This window comes from Neolamprologus brichardi, chromosome 16 (genome assembly GCF_056152115.1).
Source record: "Neolamprologus brichardi isolate AB-2024 chromosome 16, ASM5615211v1, whole genome shotgun sequence".
Lineage (NCBI taxonomy): Eukaryota > Metazoa > Chordata > Actinopteri > Cichliformes > Cichlidae > Neolamprologus > Neolamprologus brichardi.
In genome coordinates, this window is record NC_142119.1 from 2390850 (window position 1) to 2407482 (window position 16633).

The 16633-nt window shown below is 44.0% G+C and overlaps 1 protein-coding gene across 3 annotated transcripts in view; it reads left to right on the forward strand.

Annotated features, from left to right (window-relative positions):
• Positions 1-16633, forward strand: part of hecw2a (HECT, C2 and WW domain containing E3 ubiquitin protein ligase 2a) — a 47239-nt gene that overhangs the window by 20189 nt on the left and 10417 nt on the right. For 2 of the 3 annotated variants that reach the window (XM_087853159.1, XM_087853160.1), the window contains exons 9-24: positions 76-929; positions 2481-2781; positions 2903-2995; positions 3290-3440; positions 4247-4353; positions 4649-4773; positions 5600-5785; positions 5872-6006; positions 8524-8644; positions 8732-8828; positions 8978-9061; positions 9451-9533; positions 11256-11376; positions 13040-13153; positions 13719-13871; positions 16333-16431. In XM_087853159.1, coding sequence (XP_087709285.1) covers positions 76-929; positions 2481-2781; positions 2903-2995; positions 3290-3440; positions 4247-4353; positions 4649-4773; positions 5600-5785; positions 5872-6006; positions 8524-8644; positions 8732-8828; positions 8978-9061; positions 9451-9533; positions 11256-11376; positions 13040-13153; positions 13719-13871; positions 16333-16431 — 2824 coding nt within the window. The remainder of the gene's footprint in view (positions 1-75; positions 930-2480; positions 2782-2902; positions 2996-3289; positions 3441-4246; positions 4354-4648; positions 4774-5599; positions 5786-5871; positions 6007-8523; positions 8645-8731; positions 8829-8977; positions 9062-9450; positions 9534-11255; positions 11377-13039; positions 13154-13718; positions 13872-16332; positions 16432-16633) is intronic. The other variant, XM_087853161.1, reaches the window with a different exon arrangement.

Here is a 16633-nt window from a genome sequence, read left to right on the forward strand (position 1 = left end):
TCAGCTGTGGTTAAATATTCATGACTTCACATTTTCTTGGAATTTGTTTTCACTAACATGTTCTCCTGGCTGTAGGTGCCTCCCCTGACTCCATCATCGGTGTTTCATCCTTGAATGGAACTCCAGGGACTCCTTCTGATGATGAAGACCTGCCTCATCACCTTCCAAGCTTGGTCTCAGCAGGCCCCTCTCCTACGGGGTCCCAGGGCTCCCAGGGCACGGGGGAAGGCGCTACCGCAGCCTGTCTGGAAAAGGAGCTGCCTTTCATCGGAGCAGAGGGCAGATTTATGGATACTGAAAGCGTTGCAGGTCATGAAATGCTCCAGGGGTCATTCAGTGAGAGTCTGGATGCTATTGAGGCCCCTAAAGGACCTGGTGAACGACCTCTGGGTGCCGCCTCACCTAAACTGCGCTCTAGTTTCCCGACACACACAAGGTTGAGCGCCATGCTGCATATCGATTCAGACGAAGATGAAGAAAGATCCGGAGCCAATGACATCACTCCGGTACCCCTGTCGCCGCTGCTAATGAACGGAGAGCCTCCTGATGCCCGTGGTACTGATGAAGACGACACTGAGGGGCAGCAGGAGCCTGAGCGACCGGTGGGGTCTGTGTTGGAGGCGGGGCCAGTGGGTGGAGGTGCTAAGGCAGAAGACACGGCCCCCGAGGCCCAGGCGGCCGCAGAGGCCGTTGCTGGCATGGACTTAGAGGATGTTTTGGAGCAGGATGTTTTCCTTGAAGTGGAAGAGGTTCCATTCACAGAGGCTGCGTCCCATGATGCTTTGCCAGAAGGTGGAGACGCTCCTGAGCAAGGAAGGATGGCTGGCGAGGAGCCCTTATCAGAGATCGATAGCTGCTCAATGGCAACAGCCCCTCAGACGGTCTTCTCATCTTCAGACAGCTGTCCAGTCACACTGACCACTGCTGTGGTGCGTTCACGGGAGCAAAATTTACTGCTTTGTTTGCACCATTCCTGCAAAAACATTAAAACACAAAAAGTTATTCTTTCCAACCACCAGAAGTATTTGTTGAATTTAGATGCACTTCACATACAAACACAGTGTCACTGCCTAAATCTGCCATCAGGGAGCAAAAGAAGTTCACTTGCTAGCTAAAAGTATATGAGAAACTTACTCAGCTTTTCACACTGCTGATGACTTTATGATCTAAATTGCAATTGGAAGTGTAGACTTTTTTGCCATGTCCTGTTATATTTGTGGTCATTGAGTGTCCATATCCAGATAAAACCCCAGTAAGCTTGGTTTGCGTCCTGCTTCCATATACTGGATGGATATGGCACACTGATGGACATATCTGCTAGTGCATCTAAGAAAACTACTGCTCGAATTTACTTACTAAAAGCACAGTCCTCTTGTAATTAAACTCTAAATTTAGATTCTAGTTAAATGTGTTTATTTCTGCTGTAAAATTTGACATTTTAACACAGCAGTCTATAAGGACTGAGTCACATTTGGAGCCAGCCTCCAGTGGCCATTCAAGGAACTGCAGTTTTTAACACTCCCACACTTTTAGAGTAGACAGCTGGTAAGTGTGGAAAGTCTGCTGCACATTTAATTAATTACTAAGTAAAGTTCACTGAGTGTCTGAAAAATTAAGCAAGGAAGTGCCTTTGTCCCCCAGCAGGGGGCGACACCTCTGCTTTAAAAAGAAGCGTATGGGAAGATGATCCTTTGGCTGGCTTGCACTATAACCACAGCAAACACTTTCTTAAAGAGTTCACGGTCCCAGTCTCTAGCTTCACATCTTACTGAATACAACATGATATTTATTTTGTAAATTCAGTCTCATTCAGAATAAAAAAACGAAGATAAGCAGCATGTGCTGGCCCCATCTTTGACGTGCAGTGTTCTCGGCTTCTCGGTCAGAGCCACACCTCGATCATTGAGGCTTAGCCAAAGCACATCAGAATATGAACATATATGTCAGATATGAAAATATGCCACTGTGGTTAAATCCTCTGAAGAAGAGTTTCTCCATTTGTTTCATTTTTAATGTGCAGCCCAAGTGCCGTTAGTTTTCTCGCAGTGCTCAAACAGAACAGCAGGATCTTGTGGTTCTGGTTCTTTTATTAAAGGACACAGAGATCTAATGCACCCCTGCCACCCTGCTTTCACTGTCGTGTGGTGGGCTAATGCTGTACACAGGCTCATGGAGGTCTTTTTGTCTGTCTTGTTTTGTCCCTTATAGAGATGTTCTGGGAGCAGACTGTGAGTGGGAACCAGTGATCTGTTTCCATTTTCCACTGAATTTTTATCACAAATCTTCCATGATTGTTTCTTTTTGAGATGCAACACCTACGCACTAACACATATTTGCATGGAGTCAAACTTTTGTTGCCCTGGTTACGGAGCCAGCTCTGCCTCATGCCGTGAGCTATGGACGCCTTTCATATCTGTATATATGTGACTGAATGATTTTGTGATTATTTTGCCATCTCTTTAAACGCTTATATTTTCTAGGAAGCAGAGGAGGGAGCAGAGACCGCCATAGATCCAGGGGGAGACATAGACTCTGCCGCCCCGCCGACCAATCAGGCTGTAGATGGTGAAGGGGGCGGGCAAGGTGCCGCTGCTGAAGCTGAAGCATCGCCGCCGCCACCAACTAGCGAGCAACAGGAGGTGGAGGAGATCAGCGTGAGGAGGCTGAGTCTGCAGGCTGCAGGGGGCGTGGCTGAACAACAGGAAGGCGAGGCAAAGCCATCTGAGGAGGCGGGGTCTGCAGATTCAGAACAAGTTACCACAGAAACAGAAGGAGAGGAAGGTAGTCCCGTTTACACAAATCTCCAAAAGTCGGTCACCACAGTTTTTGTTGGACATTACAACCCACGACATTTTCATCCCGAGTTAAAACAAAGTTCCCTGTGTGTGTTTCCTGTGCTCAGGTGCTCACGTTAATGGACATCCTGTGCGTTCACTTCCTTCTGTGCGTCACGACATCCACCGATACCAACGTGTGGACGAGCCTCTGCCTCCCAGTGAGTGTGTGTGTGTCTGCATGCCCTGTACTGTTCAGTGTGCGGCAGTGTGTGTTTCTATTCACGCGTCCACATCTGTTGTTCACATGCGTTGCGCTGAGTCAGCCTGACAAACACTTTGAAACCCCAAATCAGCCACAGAATGACATCATGGATTCCCGACGTAAACACACATGTATCCATTTTCCTCATTTCAGATTAAAAATGACATTCCTGAAGTGTGTTACTGTCAACAGTTACATGTCTTCAAACCATTAAACACCTGCTTTATATCCCTTTTTAACTGCCTCTCAGACTGGGAGGCCCGGATCGACAGCCATGGGAGGATTTTCTTTGTGGACCACGTCAACAGGACCACCACGTGGCAGCGGCCCACCGGACCTCCTGCCCCACAGGGCCTGACCCGCTCCAACTCCATTCAGCAGATGGAGCAGCTGAACCGCAGGTGGGCTTTGAGGGGAGAAATCATGAACTTTCTCCGAGGACTGGGAGCTTTTGGAAGACCGGGATCTAGATAACGTTAAAGAAATCAGTTTACCCCCCAAGTTTAAGAAATTAACGTCTAATGCAGATAACACAAAAAGTCAATGGCACACAGATGCAAAAGTGGGCGGGTCCTGAGTTAACCTCTTCTTAAATTGCGGTGAGTGATAGAAGTAATGATGAGTAAGAGTACAGGATGCCACTGATTGACATGTGACACTGTCAACTACTGAACCGAGGCCTGAAAGCTCCTTGAACACCTTTGTAGATGTTTAATGGGTGACCAAGCCTCAGATTTCTGTCTCTAGAAACTCCCACAGACGTTTTTAATCACTTGTTGTTGATCTAAAGTAAAAGACTTCCAGATGTTTTCAGAAACATATTTTCTTAATGGGAGAAATATTTTCCAGATGGTCCACTGTTTTGGTCTTTTTAGCTTTGAGGTAACAGATAACAGGTAACCTGAAGCATCCGGAAGTGTCCAGTGGTGTGAAGTGGTGCAAATCCTTGATTAAGCCAAGGGTTCCTATCATTAAATAGAAAGTGGGTTCTAAATAGAACAGTGTTCTCCGAGACCGATCTGTGTATGTTGGTGAGACCTGCAGATATCTCTTTGTTTTTGTTTTTTATAATCTGCCTGTTTTTGAGCTAATTTACCTGTGAACAGGTAGTTCTCACACTTTCAGAAGACGACAGCTTATGAATGCTTCATCGTCTTTGCTTCCTTTGGGGAGCAACTGAAAAGCTAAAGTGACTGTTTGATGACAGATATCAGAGCATCAGGAGGACCATCACCAACAGCGATCGGTCAGAGGAAAGCTCCGTCGACCTGGTTCCTGAACCTGAAAGCGACCTGATGCCACACTCCATTTCTGGTTAGTTCATCTCACAGACAAATGCAGTAATTAAAGGTTTCATTGACGAGAGCTCGGTGCTCATTTTACGAGGAGACATTTGTGCAATTAAATGAGTCACCTCTGGAAGATGATTCATCCTCAGAACTGCTACTGGTAGCCATGATACTGTTATTTGTTATGAAGAGATGTGAGAAGAGCAGCTTTCTTTGTCATATCACTCATGCAGAATTGTAGACGTGTTTTCCTGACATAAGCTGCTGTGGTCGGTTTGGTTGGTGTCTCAGGCTTTGACTGGATGTCGTTTCTGTTTCAGAATACAGACGAGAAAGCGGCGTCGCGCACTCCAGCGGCCGCTCGCGTCTCTCCCTGCTGCTCCAGTCGCCCAGCGCCAAGTTCCTGTGCAGCCCCGACTTCTTCACCGTGCTGCATTCAAACCCTGTCAGTCCAACACACCAGTAGAGCAGATCTAACATACGCAAGGTCACCAAAAATCATTTAGGCTCATGTTTCTGCTTAGCTGTCCAAGTTTCAGAAACTAGTAGTTGACAGATTACATCGTCACCTGTTACTTGTTACGGATCGTTTTCTTTTCTTCTGCATATGTATGCCAGCATCAGTGACAAGTGATTAACAACACGTTACAACGAGGTCATCAGAGTCAGGCTGTTTTTCATCTTTTCTTTCTTCCATGCTTCAAACTAAATCTGAGCAAACATCTGGAGTGCAGATGTGGAAGATTTCAAATATTTTCATTGTCATGTTGGGAATTGCGCACACTCTGTTCTCATTCAGTTAGTCATACTTCCCTGCACAACATCACAATAAACTGATTAGAAAGAATAAAATATAAGTGTAGTATTTTAAGAAATGGGCCAGGATCTATAAAGAACTACAAATATCACATCAGCACATTGACATATTTGGCTGAGGTCATAAGGGACCTCTGTCAGGGTAGTCACTAATATTAGGGATATTGAGACTCTTATAGTCTGCCCCCTTTAGCTCCATGTGAGGTGTTGACTTTAGTTTAATCTGTTTCTTCTTCCTCTTATGCAACATAAAGATCTTTATAACTTCTGCTTTTTAACTGCTTGAGCTGTTAGAAAACTCCACATTCAACTCCATGTACACACTTATTTTCAAACCTGATGTACTGATACTGCACTAATCATGTAGGAAAAACCCTGAATAACAGTATGTCTCAGATAAAAAAGGAAAATAGCATCATTGGTTCTCCTGTCTCTTCCTGATGACCTCCCCTCAGAGTGCCTATCGCATGTTTACGAGCAACACCTGCCTGAAGCACATGATCAGCAAGGTGCGTCGAGACACTCACTTCTTTGAGCGCTACCAGCACAACCGCGACCTCGTCACCTTCCTCAACATGTTCTCCAATAAGCAGCTGGAGCTTCCCCGGGGTTGGGAGATGAAGCACGACCACACTGGGAAGGTATGCCACGCGATGACGCCCGTTTTCACCTTCACTGCGCTGCGTGTGACATTTTCTGATTAGTTTATGTGCGCCTCAACCCTCAGCCTTTCTTCGTGGATCATAACTGTCGCTCCACGACCTTCATCGACCCGCGGCTGCCCCTCCAGAGTTCTCGCTCCACCGGGCTGCTGGCCCACCGCCAGCATCTGAGCCGCCAGCGCAGCCACAGTGCCGGGGAGGTGAGAGACTCGCCATTGCTGCAGAGCACTCATTGCCTGGAGCACGCTTAGGGTTTGCATGTTTAGAGAGGCCAGTTTGAAACCGGTCCATAAACTCTGAATGTTGGCGTCACCTGTGTTGGAGCCATCAAGGATGCGTCACAGCAGCTTTAATATAGAGTAAAAAGTGTTTATATAACAGCATCTCGCAACAAGAGTCATGTCCAGGTATTATCAAGGTAGTAATGCTCACTATTAGAGGGAGAATCTCAGATGTGTCCAGCTGTGTGAGATTCTGCAGCTGCGGTGTCAAACATAAGGCTCCGAGGTCTCAAATCGGACCCATCTGATGGTTTCTAGGGTGTAAATAGTGCAAAAGAAGAAAGATGGTCCAATTTTTGGACTTTTGTCTTTATTCTGAACCAGCAAGAACGGTGTAGAGAGCCGGAGGTAAGTTTGAGAGCCGTCTTAGTGGCAAAGATGTTACTTCGAGTAATAATAATAATACCTTTTATTTTTTGGTGCCTTTTAAAGTACTCAAGGGCCCTGTGCAAATGGTAAATGGTAAATGGCCTGTATTTATATAGCGCTTTACTAGTCCCTAAGGACCCCAAAGCGCTTTACATATCCAGTCATCCACACGTTCACACACTGGTGATGGCAGCTACATTGTAGCCACAGCCACCCTGGGGCGCACTGACAGAGGCGAGGCTGCCGGACACTGGCGCCACCGGGCCCTCTGACCACCACCAGTAGGCAACGGGTGAAGTGTCTTGCCCAAGGACACAACGACCGAGACTGTCCAAGCCGGGGCTCGAACCGGCAACCTTCCGATTACAAGGCGACCTCCCAACTCTTGAGCCACGATCACGCCACACAACACAAAACTAAAAAGAAGACCAATATTAAAACACATTTCTAATCCTACTGTATAGGAGGTGTTGAGGAATCGGGATCCAGTGAAGCTGATGAGAGTAGCTGTAATGTGATCAGCAAACTGGGTGCAGGCGATGACTCTTGCTGCAGTTCTGTCCCATTTGGAGTCGATTGCAGGGTTTTCTGTTTTGGTGGTCCAAAGAAAATGACAATAATTACAATAATTCAAACGAGAGGTGACGAGGGCATGAGCCAGGACCGTGTGACAGTAATATATCAAGGTAAGGTAGTTAAACAAAGGAGAGCCTGCGCGTGACTTTCCTTGTAATGACAGTAGACTAATTGAACTGAAGAAAATATTAAAGAGAAATGAGATGACTTCCTGGGTTAGACTTCGTTTAAAATAAAAAGTGGATATGATAAATGAGAGTGTCTCTCTATTAGTGCTACCTGTGGGGAGAAATCTGAAATGGAAGCATCTGGAATTCAACATGTAAAGGATGCTGAAGATCTAAAATGATGCTCTGTGACACGTGCAGTCATAACGTTTAGCTGCTTTTATGGGTTGAACTCACAGTTTATATCTGCAGTATTAAGACGCTTCAAACTCTCCAGCATCATTGCACCAGGTCTAGACTATTTTGCGTACATCAGTTTGCTTCTGACACATGCACATGAAAATGTGTGTGTCTAATGTGATACCGGCCGTGCTGTAACAGCTTCAACTCTTCAGGGAAGGTTTATGGGAATTTTTGGACATTCTCCCAGAGGCACATTTGTGAGGTCAGACACTGATGTTGGATGAGAAGGCCTGGCTCGCAGTCCCCACACCATATTCCCCCCCTCTACTAAACTTTACACTTGACACAATGCAGTCAGACAAGTACCGTCTCCTGGCAACCAGCAAACCAAGACTGATCCATCAGACTGCCAGACAGAGAAGCGTTCATCACTACAGAGAACATGTCTCCAATGCTCTAGAGTCCAGTGGTACCATGCTTTACAGCACTGCATCTGACACTTGTAATGTGTAATGTAAGGCTTAGCTGCAGCTCCTTAGCCATGAAAACCTTTTCCATGAAGCCGTCTATGCACATGTCAAGGCGGACGAGCTAATCTGAAGGCCATATGAAGCTTGGAGGTCTGTAGCGTTTGACTTGGCAGAAAGTTGGTAACCTCAGTGCTTTATGCCCTTCAGCATCTGCTCTATGGTTTTATGTTTTCTACCACTTTGTGGCTGAGTTGCTGCTGTTCCCAGTCTCTTCCACTTACCACTCCAATACAACTAACAGTTGACTGTGGATTATTTAATAGTGATTTAGTAGCAATTTCACGACTGGACTTGTTGCACAGGTTACATCCTATCATGGTACCACGGTAGATTTCACTGAGTTCCTGAGAGCGACCAAATGTTTGTAGAAGCAGTCTGCTTAATTTTATACACCTGTGGCCATGGAAGTGACTGGAACACCTGAATTCAATGGCTTAGATGAGTTAATACTTAACTAAATATAATGTAGTGTATTTTGTGCTAGTTATAAATGTGACCTCATGGTATCCTTTAGAGAAACAGTGAGATTATACATGAACTAATAGTCCCAGAGGCCGAGCTGGACCAACTGGTGGGTCGGTCCCAGAACTAGGATGCGACCTGAACTGTAGTGTTTACTGTTGTCACAGGTGGTGGATGACTCTCGCCAAACCAACCCGCCCGTCCTGCCCCGCCCCTCCAGCACCTTCAGTGGCTCCAGTCGGAGTCAGTACCACGACGTGGTGCCTGTGGGTGAGTCGGACAGACTTAAACTTCCACGTGTGGATGCAAGAATAAAGTGAAATCACACATACTGATTCTCTCCTCTTTTTCTTCCAGCCTACAATGACAAGATAGTGGCGTTTCTACGGCAACCCAATATATTTGAGATCCTGCAGGAAAGGCAGCCTGAGCTCGCCAGGAACCACTCGCTCAAGTATGCCTCTCTCTCAGTCTCCATCTCGGTCTCAGTCCGGCCTCCCGCGCCTCCATTATCGCCATCAGTCAAACTGAACACGTTTAACCTTTAATCTTGATGGACTGCATCTGGTTAGCCCCCTAAAGTGTGTGTGTGTGTGTTTGCAGGGAGAAAGTGCAGTTTATTCGCAGCGAGGGAGTCAACGGCTTGGCTCGCCTCTCCAGTGACGCTGACCTCGTCATGCTGCTGAGGTGAGTCCTGCAGGTGTGTCTGTGTGGGGACAGAGCCTGCTGGTCAAAATGATCACCACCTATGAAATGTCATAAATTGGTACCTTATGTCACCTTTTTGCCTCTGAAGTAAAATATTTGTGGACATCACACATGATTATTTGACCTACAAGTAGTATTTACAGTCATAATTACGTGCTGACTCATGTGAAGTGGCTGGCTTTGCAGCCTGCCTGATTTTATATATAAGCAACCTGCAATATTGCATTCCTGCTACCCTGTGTGTGTGTGTGTGTGTGTGTGTGTGTGTTTGTGAGGACTAACGCTGCCTGAAGGCGTATCATTTCCTTTATGCTGCCTTACAGTGTTCTCTGTGTGTATCTCTCTCTTTCTCTCTCTCTCATCTTCAGCTTATTTGAGGAGGAGGTGATGTCATATGTACCGCCATTACTCCACCCAGGTTACTGCCTCTCCTCTCCACAGAGTTCCCCCGGTGAGTCTCTGTTTCACTGTCTGCATCAACCCAGCATTTATTAAATTCTCACTTTTATATAATAAAAACTGTAAAATGAAAATGTTCGTGTATATGCTGTCTTACATAATAAACTTTATTAACGGTTTATAATCAATATACCTAAATTATATGAGTAATGATGAGTAACTACAGCATATTTATGGTGTATTTCCTGTGTCATCACAAGTGTAACTTTGACATGTTATGGTGTAGCTCCTGTGCAGTTGTAGTCATTGCAGTAAAATTATGTTGTATCTATGGTGTAATTACCAGCAGCTGTGGTGTATCTGCAGTGTAACTATTCTGTGACTTCTGTCTTGTTACATTGTAACAGCGCAGTAACAATGATGTAACTGTGACGTTGCTAAAGTGTAACAACACTTCTGAGTCTGGATTTCTGTTGGTCCAACGTCCAGATTTTTAGTCTCGTGTCTTCTTTCACCATTACCTTGTGATCCCATAATATTTGTAACGAATGCCTCGGATCTTTGGGAAGGCTGTAAACATGTTTATTTGTGCTTTAAACGTGACTTTTTAAAATGGGAGTCTGTGGACTGACTCACCTTTAGAGTCAGCCTCAAGTGGCCACTAGAGGAACTGCACTTTTGAGACTTCTGGATTGGCTTTATTTGCCTCTGAGGTTCTTGCTTATTTAAATTAAAAGAGAGAGAGAGAGAGAAAGAAAGCGAGAGATGATTTCAAGACGAATCTGTGTTAAGAGCTGCAGATGCTGAACACAGAGCTCATTCTCCTGCCTGGACTCTGTGTGTTGATGATTTGGGATTAAAGTAGCATCCTTTAAGATTAATCCACCACACAAAGTCAGCTGTCCAACCTCAATATTAAGATGAGAATGAGTCTTCATCCTGGTTTCAATCTGGAAACTGTGTCTGTAGTTCTGGTTTTCTTGGCCTTGACTTCCAGTTTCGATCCACGTTCGGATATAAAAGCACCAAGGTACTTTCAGGCTTTTTATGTGTGGTTTTATCTGTGCTGACCCACCTTCCATATTTGGAATATATTTTATCCCAAAGCTCCACCAGGCTGTTCATCTCTTTTTCTTCTCCTGCCAGCCCACCGGTGTTGCTAAAACATCCTCCCCCTATGCTGTCGATGCTGAGAGTTTCAGACTTCTGCTCCAGCATTTTGTCATAATTCTCTGCAGGATGACACTGAAAGGAGACAGGAACAGATAAAGGGAGCCACACACCCTGATAGAAAACACAAAAGGCTGCAAAGCACTTACCACCTCTCGAAACAATGTACTTTATTTAAGAGAATTGTTTCGATAAAAATCCAGCACACTTTATTCAAAGAAGCTTTTTGGAATGCGTCCTTGTCAGACTTGGTTCAAAACAAACATTTTCTTTGCAGCGCTGTTATTAGTGTTTTTCTTTTCACCTCTTTATGCTGAGCTGAGCTCTGATCACTGAGACGTGTATTTGCTCTAAAATTATTAAAAGCTTTAACAAAACAAATCCCCCCAAAACAATCCAGGATTAACCTGCATGCGCTATTTCTGATTGTCTACACAATCACTCAAGCTTTACTCAATTTCTGCTCGGGAACATTCAGATTTAATTTTATTTCTGTCTCCCTGTATCCATTTATCTGTCTTTACTCGTCTGTGCTCCTCTTTTTGTTCTTGCTCTTTCTCTTGCTTTGCATTCATTGTGCTTTTTACTGTCATTTACATCTCAGGTACCCAGCGAGCTAATGCCCGCGCCCCAGCTCCATATAAACGAGATTTTGAGGCCAAACTGAGGAACTTCTATCGAAAGCTGGAGACAAAGGGTTATGGACAGGGACCGGGGAAAGTCAAGTAGGTCTAAAAGCTCCAAAAAGATGAATTAATGAATGCTGATTTCTAAATTAAAATAAAAAATGTTATTTCTGAATAAAAACTGCATGTTCTGTTCAAAATCATAAACAGGTAGGAGGGCGAATTAAATTTCAGGAGGCACACCATCACGGGTTTAGCGTTAGGTATAACCCTAAAATTAGGCTTTACATATACACTGCTCAAAAAAAATTAAAGGAACAGTATGAACATACCTCAGACCTCAATAGGAAAAAAATCATGCTGGATATCAATAATGATATGGACTGGGTAATACATGAATGTCACATTGTTTGATGGAAATTAAAATGATTAACTTATAGAGGGCTGAATATAAAGACGCCCCAAAAATCAAAGTGAAAAAGTGATACTATTCCATTCTGATGAAATTGAATTGCACCAACTAAAAATAGTACTTCGTAGTTTCTAATGCCCCCATAATCCTAATGAGAGGACGGCTGGTGTCCTGGGGGATCTCCTAACAGATCTGGACATCACTGAGCACCTGGTCAGTCTGAGGTGAAGCCTCATGGCATTGGATGGACTCACACAAAATGCTCAAGGGGAGTTCCTGTGAGATAAAGAGCAATTCCTTCATCTCGCAGGAACTGCCTGCATAGTCTTGCCACGTGAGTCAGGGCATTTGTCATGCACCAGGAAGAACCCAGGACACAGTGCGTCTAGCATGTGTCTGACAGTGCTCGTCCTGTTCCTTCCTGCACAAAGGAGCAAATACTGGTCCTGCTGATGTGTTAAGAGCCTCCTACGGGCCTGTCCAGCTCTCCTAGAGTCCATCTCCCGGGATCTCCTCCTGCTCTTGAGACTGTAATGACGTATTGATCATCACTTTATTTCTAAAGCACTTAAAAAAACAACATAACAGCTGACAGAAGTGCTGCACAAGAAATGAGAGAACAAGAATAAAGCAATTAATCCGCTATAAGTTCATTCATAGAACCTAGGGAACATTTGAAATAGTACAGGCACATACAAAGGGTAAGAGTTTAAGACCGATAACAACACTGGATTAAAAGCCAAAGAGAAAATGTCTATATTAATTTAAAGTCAGCAACAAATGGAGACTGCCTGACTCGTTCCACATTTCAGGAGGCAAAACTCCGAAGTCTCTGTCGCCTCTGGATTTATAAAATATCTCTAAAATATTGATGTGCCATCCTGGAGGAGCTGGACTACCTGTGCAACTAGGGTCCAGGTATCACCTCACACTACCAGTAGTGACATTGAACCTAGCCAAATGCAAAACTAGAGGAAAAACAATCAAAAAGAATGAGGAAGGAAAAAATGTCAGTGAGCCCCACCTGTAAAACCGTTTGTGTTGTGGGGGTTGTCTCACTGATGCTCCTCTAGTTCACCTGTTCACCCTCTGACCATATCAGTATCCCAGAGGTTTAACTGACTTGATGCTATACTCTGATTAAAAGGTGTTCCTTTAATATTTTATTTTCAGCAGTGTATTTCAGTCCGGACCATTTTAATCAAAAGATGATTGTATGTTTTCATCAGTAGTGGTTTATAGTTGGCGCTCTGTTTCTATAACCGTGTGTGTGTGTGTGTGTGTGTGTGTGTGTGTGTGTGTGTGTGTGTGTGTGTGTGTGTGTGTGTGTGTGTGTGTGTATACCCCCAGGCTCATCATACGCAGAGATCACCTTCTGGAGGACGCCTTTAACCAGATCATGTGCTACTCCCGTAAAGACCTGCAGAGGAGCAAGCTTTACGTCAGCTTTGTAGGCGAGGACGGGTCAGAGAAACACATTTACCTCCATTTCATTGGCGTTACTGTTCTTAATAACATGAGATGTTTGCTCACCTCATGCAGGGTAGAGTTTTCTGTTCTCATCTCAAGTTTCAAAGCATAATGTTTAACGCACATCGCCACAGTGCAGGAATGATTGTTTATAACATCAGCATACAGGATTGCAAAAATGAACTGAACAACAGGCCCTTCATCGTAGCAGCCAAAAACCGAAAATCTACCTCATGTTTCAGTTATTGTTTCACCTGCGCTGACTGTGTACATGAGAGAGAGAATCTAGGACCGGTAGAATAACTTAATAAAGCTTTAAAAGTCAGTTTAAAGAAAACAAAACAAAGGAGACAATAGCAGGAAATTAAATGTCACCAAATTTAACAACAAATCATTTTATACGCCTGTACCCGTCTCTTGTTTCCAGTGCAGAAGTATCGTGATTGTGAGGCTGCAAAATCCCATAAACACTAAATGCGTTCTTCCTCTGATCCAATCATCAGCCAGAGTCATCAAGGTTCATATGCATGTGTACTCTCATTTTGTTTGTGTGTTGCAGGCTGGACTACAGCGGACCCTCCAGAGAGTTTTTCTTCTTGGTATCCAGAGAGCTGTTCAACCCATACTATGGGCTGTTTGAATATTCAGCTAATGACACGTACACTGTCCAGATCAGCCCCATGTCTGCCTTCGTGGACAACCACCACGAATGGTGAGGTTTCTGTCAGCCTGTGATCTCTGCCTGCCTGTTTGTTTGTTTGTTGCTGTGTGTGCTCCTGTGCTAAATGTAAGGTGTTAATTTTATCTGTCCTGAATGCTGATCCCAAAATGGAAGCAATTTGTGGAGAGCTGTGTGGAAATTTGGATCAGCAGTCTGTCACAAGTCAGTTTTTTGCTCAGTGGATGGATGGATGGAGGTCTGAGTAACATGGAAAACAGGTTTAGTAACATGAACCATAGACTATAGTATTCCTGTGCTACATTGCAGACTTGCTACATTGCAGATTTATCTGTAAATTTATATTGCCGGAATTTCATTATATCACAGGTTTCTGTTTCTTATAGGTATTTTTTTATTATTTTATTTTATTATTTTTTTAGATTTTTTATAACAATGGATTGCATTTATATAGCGCTTTTCAAGGCACCCAAAGCGCTTTACAATTCCACTATTCATTCACTCTCACATTCACACACTGGTGGAGGCAGCTACAGTTGTAGCCACAGCTGCCCTGGTGCAGACTGACCGAGGCGAGGCTGCCATATCGCGCCATCGGCCCCTCCGGCCGTCACCAGTAGGCGGTAGGTGAAGTGTCTTGCCCAAGGACACAACGACCGAGACTGTCCGAGCCGGGGCTCGAACCGGCAACCTTCCGATTACAAGACGAGCTGCCAACTCTTGAGCCACGATCGCCCCATGAGGTATAAGAGTGTAGGGAGGGTTTATGTGGCTTAAATATATATATAGGTATACTGTTTATGTGAAAGCTGGATGCAGCCACCATGATATCGCTCACCGGTTTCAACAACAGTGTGCTGGCTGCTGCCGTGTTACTTTTTTTGGAGCCAGAAGTGACCATATTTAGTATCAGGTAATGTTCACTAGCTTTTTTAGCAAGCTGCCTCTCTAATCTTTATCAGTGTATCAGACTCAGATACTTGGTAGTTAGTGCTAGAGATATTATATTGTGTATTTCTAAATACACAATATTTCTGAGTGCAAATGAGTACATTCACTAGAATCAGATCTATCTATCTGATTCTAGTGAATGTACTCCTTTTGAACACTGCCATGCAGAACGTGAGCAGAGAGAAAGCGAGAGAATTTGATCTATTTGCTGTCACATACGTTGTAGAATGTGACTCTGCCTCAACACCTAAACAGGAAAATGAGCACAGTTAGGGGTTGAAGTGGGATATGGCAGGTGGGGGTACCCTAAGATCATTTGTAGTGCTGTGACCACCAACCCAGATCATTCTGGCCCACTTTAACCCCAGAGTATAGCACCATGAATGGTGGACAAGTTATGTGTTTTTTGCTCTTTCATCTCTTTGTAACCGATAAGCACAGATACACTGATAGGATTCTCTTTTATGTGTCATTGTTTCCTCCATTTAGCTTTAAATGTGTTTGATGTTTGAAGGCATGCAGGGCTGGGAGATAAATACTTCCCTCAAATGTATTAAACCTAAGACAGTAGATGCTATAGATATTTATGTAAAGATATGGGGAGTAAAATAAATACTCTAGTAAAGTACAGATACATGAAAATTCTATTTAAGTACACCTGGTGGTCAGGTAGGATGGACTCACTTAGTTTCTTGTGTTTTTCTTTTTTTGAAGAAGGATCTTTACTAGAATTTCACTCACTGAACCTTCTTGAATCGCCATGTTATTAGGCAGTTTCCATTAAAAATGCTCCAAAAAATGTCCAGTTCAGGGACTCCAGCTCTATAGTGACACCATATTTAAAGCAGTTACATCCCTAGATTTAAGCTTTACTAGTATCCAAATAGTGAATTAGGAGGAAAAATCAACTCTCATGCAGCTGTGATGAAGTTGGAGATTGGTTATAAAGAACAAAACTGTTTTTGTATCAGGCTGTAAACATGTTTATTTTTGCTGTAAAGTTGGACATTTTAACATGGGAGTCTATGGGGACTGATTCACTGCTGGAGCCAGCCTCAAGTGGCCGTTAAAGGAACTGCAGTTTTTGGAAAGTTGTTTGTTATATCGTACAGTAGAGGCAATTATCAAGCCAAACCTATGTTTGAAAGAACAAAGACAATTTTCTGATGTTATAGAAGTTTCACAACCAGATAGGATCGAGAAGCATCTTTAAAATATGATGCAGATACCAAATTGTTTGTTATCTTCCCTCCTGGTTGGGATTTGTTCTGCCAACGTCAATCTTGTTCTCACAAACCATCTTTAAGATTCTTATTTGTTGTCTCTATTTGTTGGGTCCTCAATCAAGAGAGTTTTAGATATCATAACATGAACATAATGTGTGGAAGGTGCAGCAGACTATGGCACAATGTTTTTGCATCCACAGGAAAAGATGTAGAATCTGGTTCCTGTGTTGTTTAGACAGTGTGAAAGAAAGCAAGATCGCTGCGGTCCTGATGTTGCTGCTGTCTGTATTCACACATATTTTCCATGTTTTATGCAGGTTTCGCTTCAGCGGGCGCATCCTGGGGCTGGCCCTTGTTCATCAGTACCTGCTGGATGCCTTTTTTACCCGTCCTTTCTATAAGGGGCTTCTTCGCATGTAAGTGCCTCAGCCTGCTTCCATTCATTGCAAGTCAGCATGCAGGGTACCAGCACTTCCTCCCTGACCAAATAAGACCTTGAATGTTTCAGTCAGTCAGCAGCTGTCTGCTTCTCCTGTCAGTAGGAGCAGCTCCCTTATTAAGCTTTGTCCAAACAACCTGAAACGCTGCCAAATGTCTGCACTGAGGACAGATGCTGTA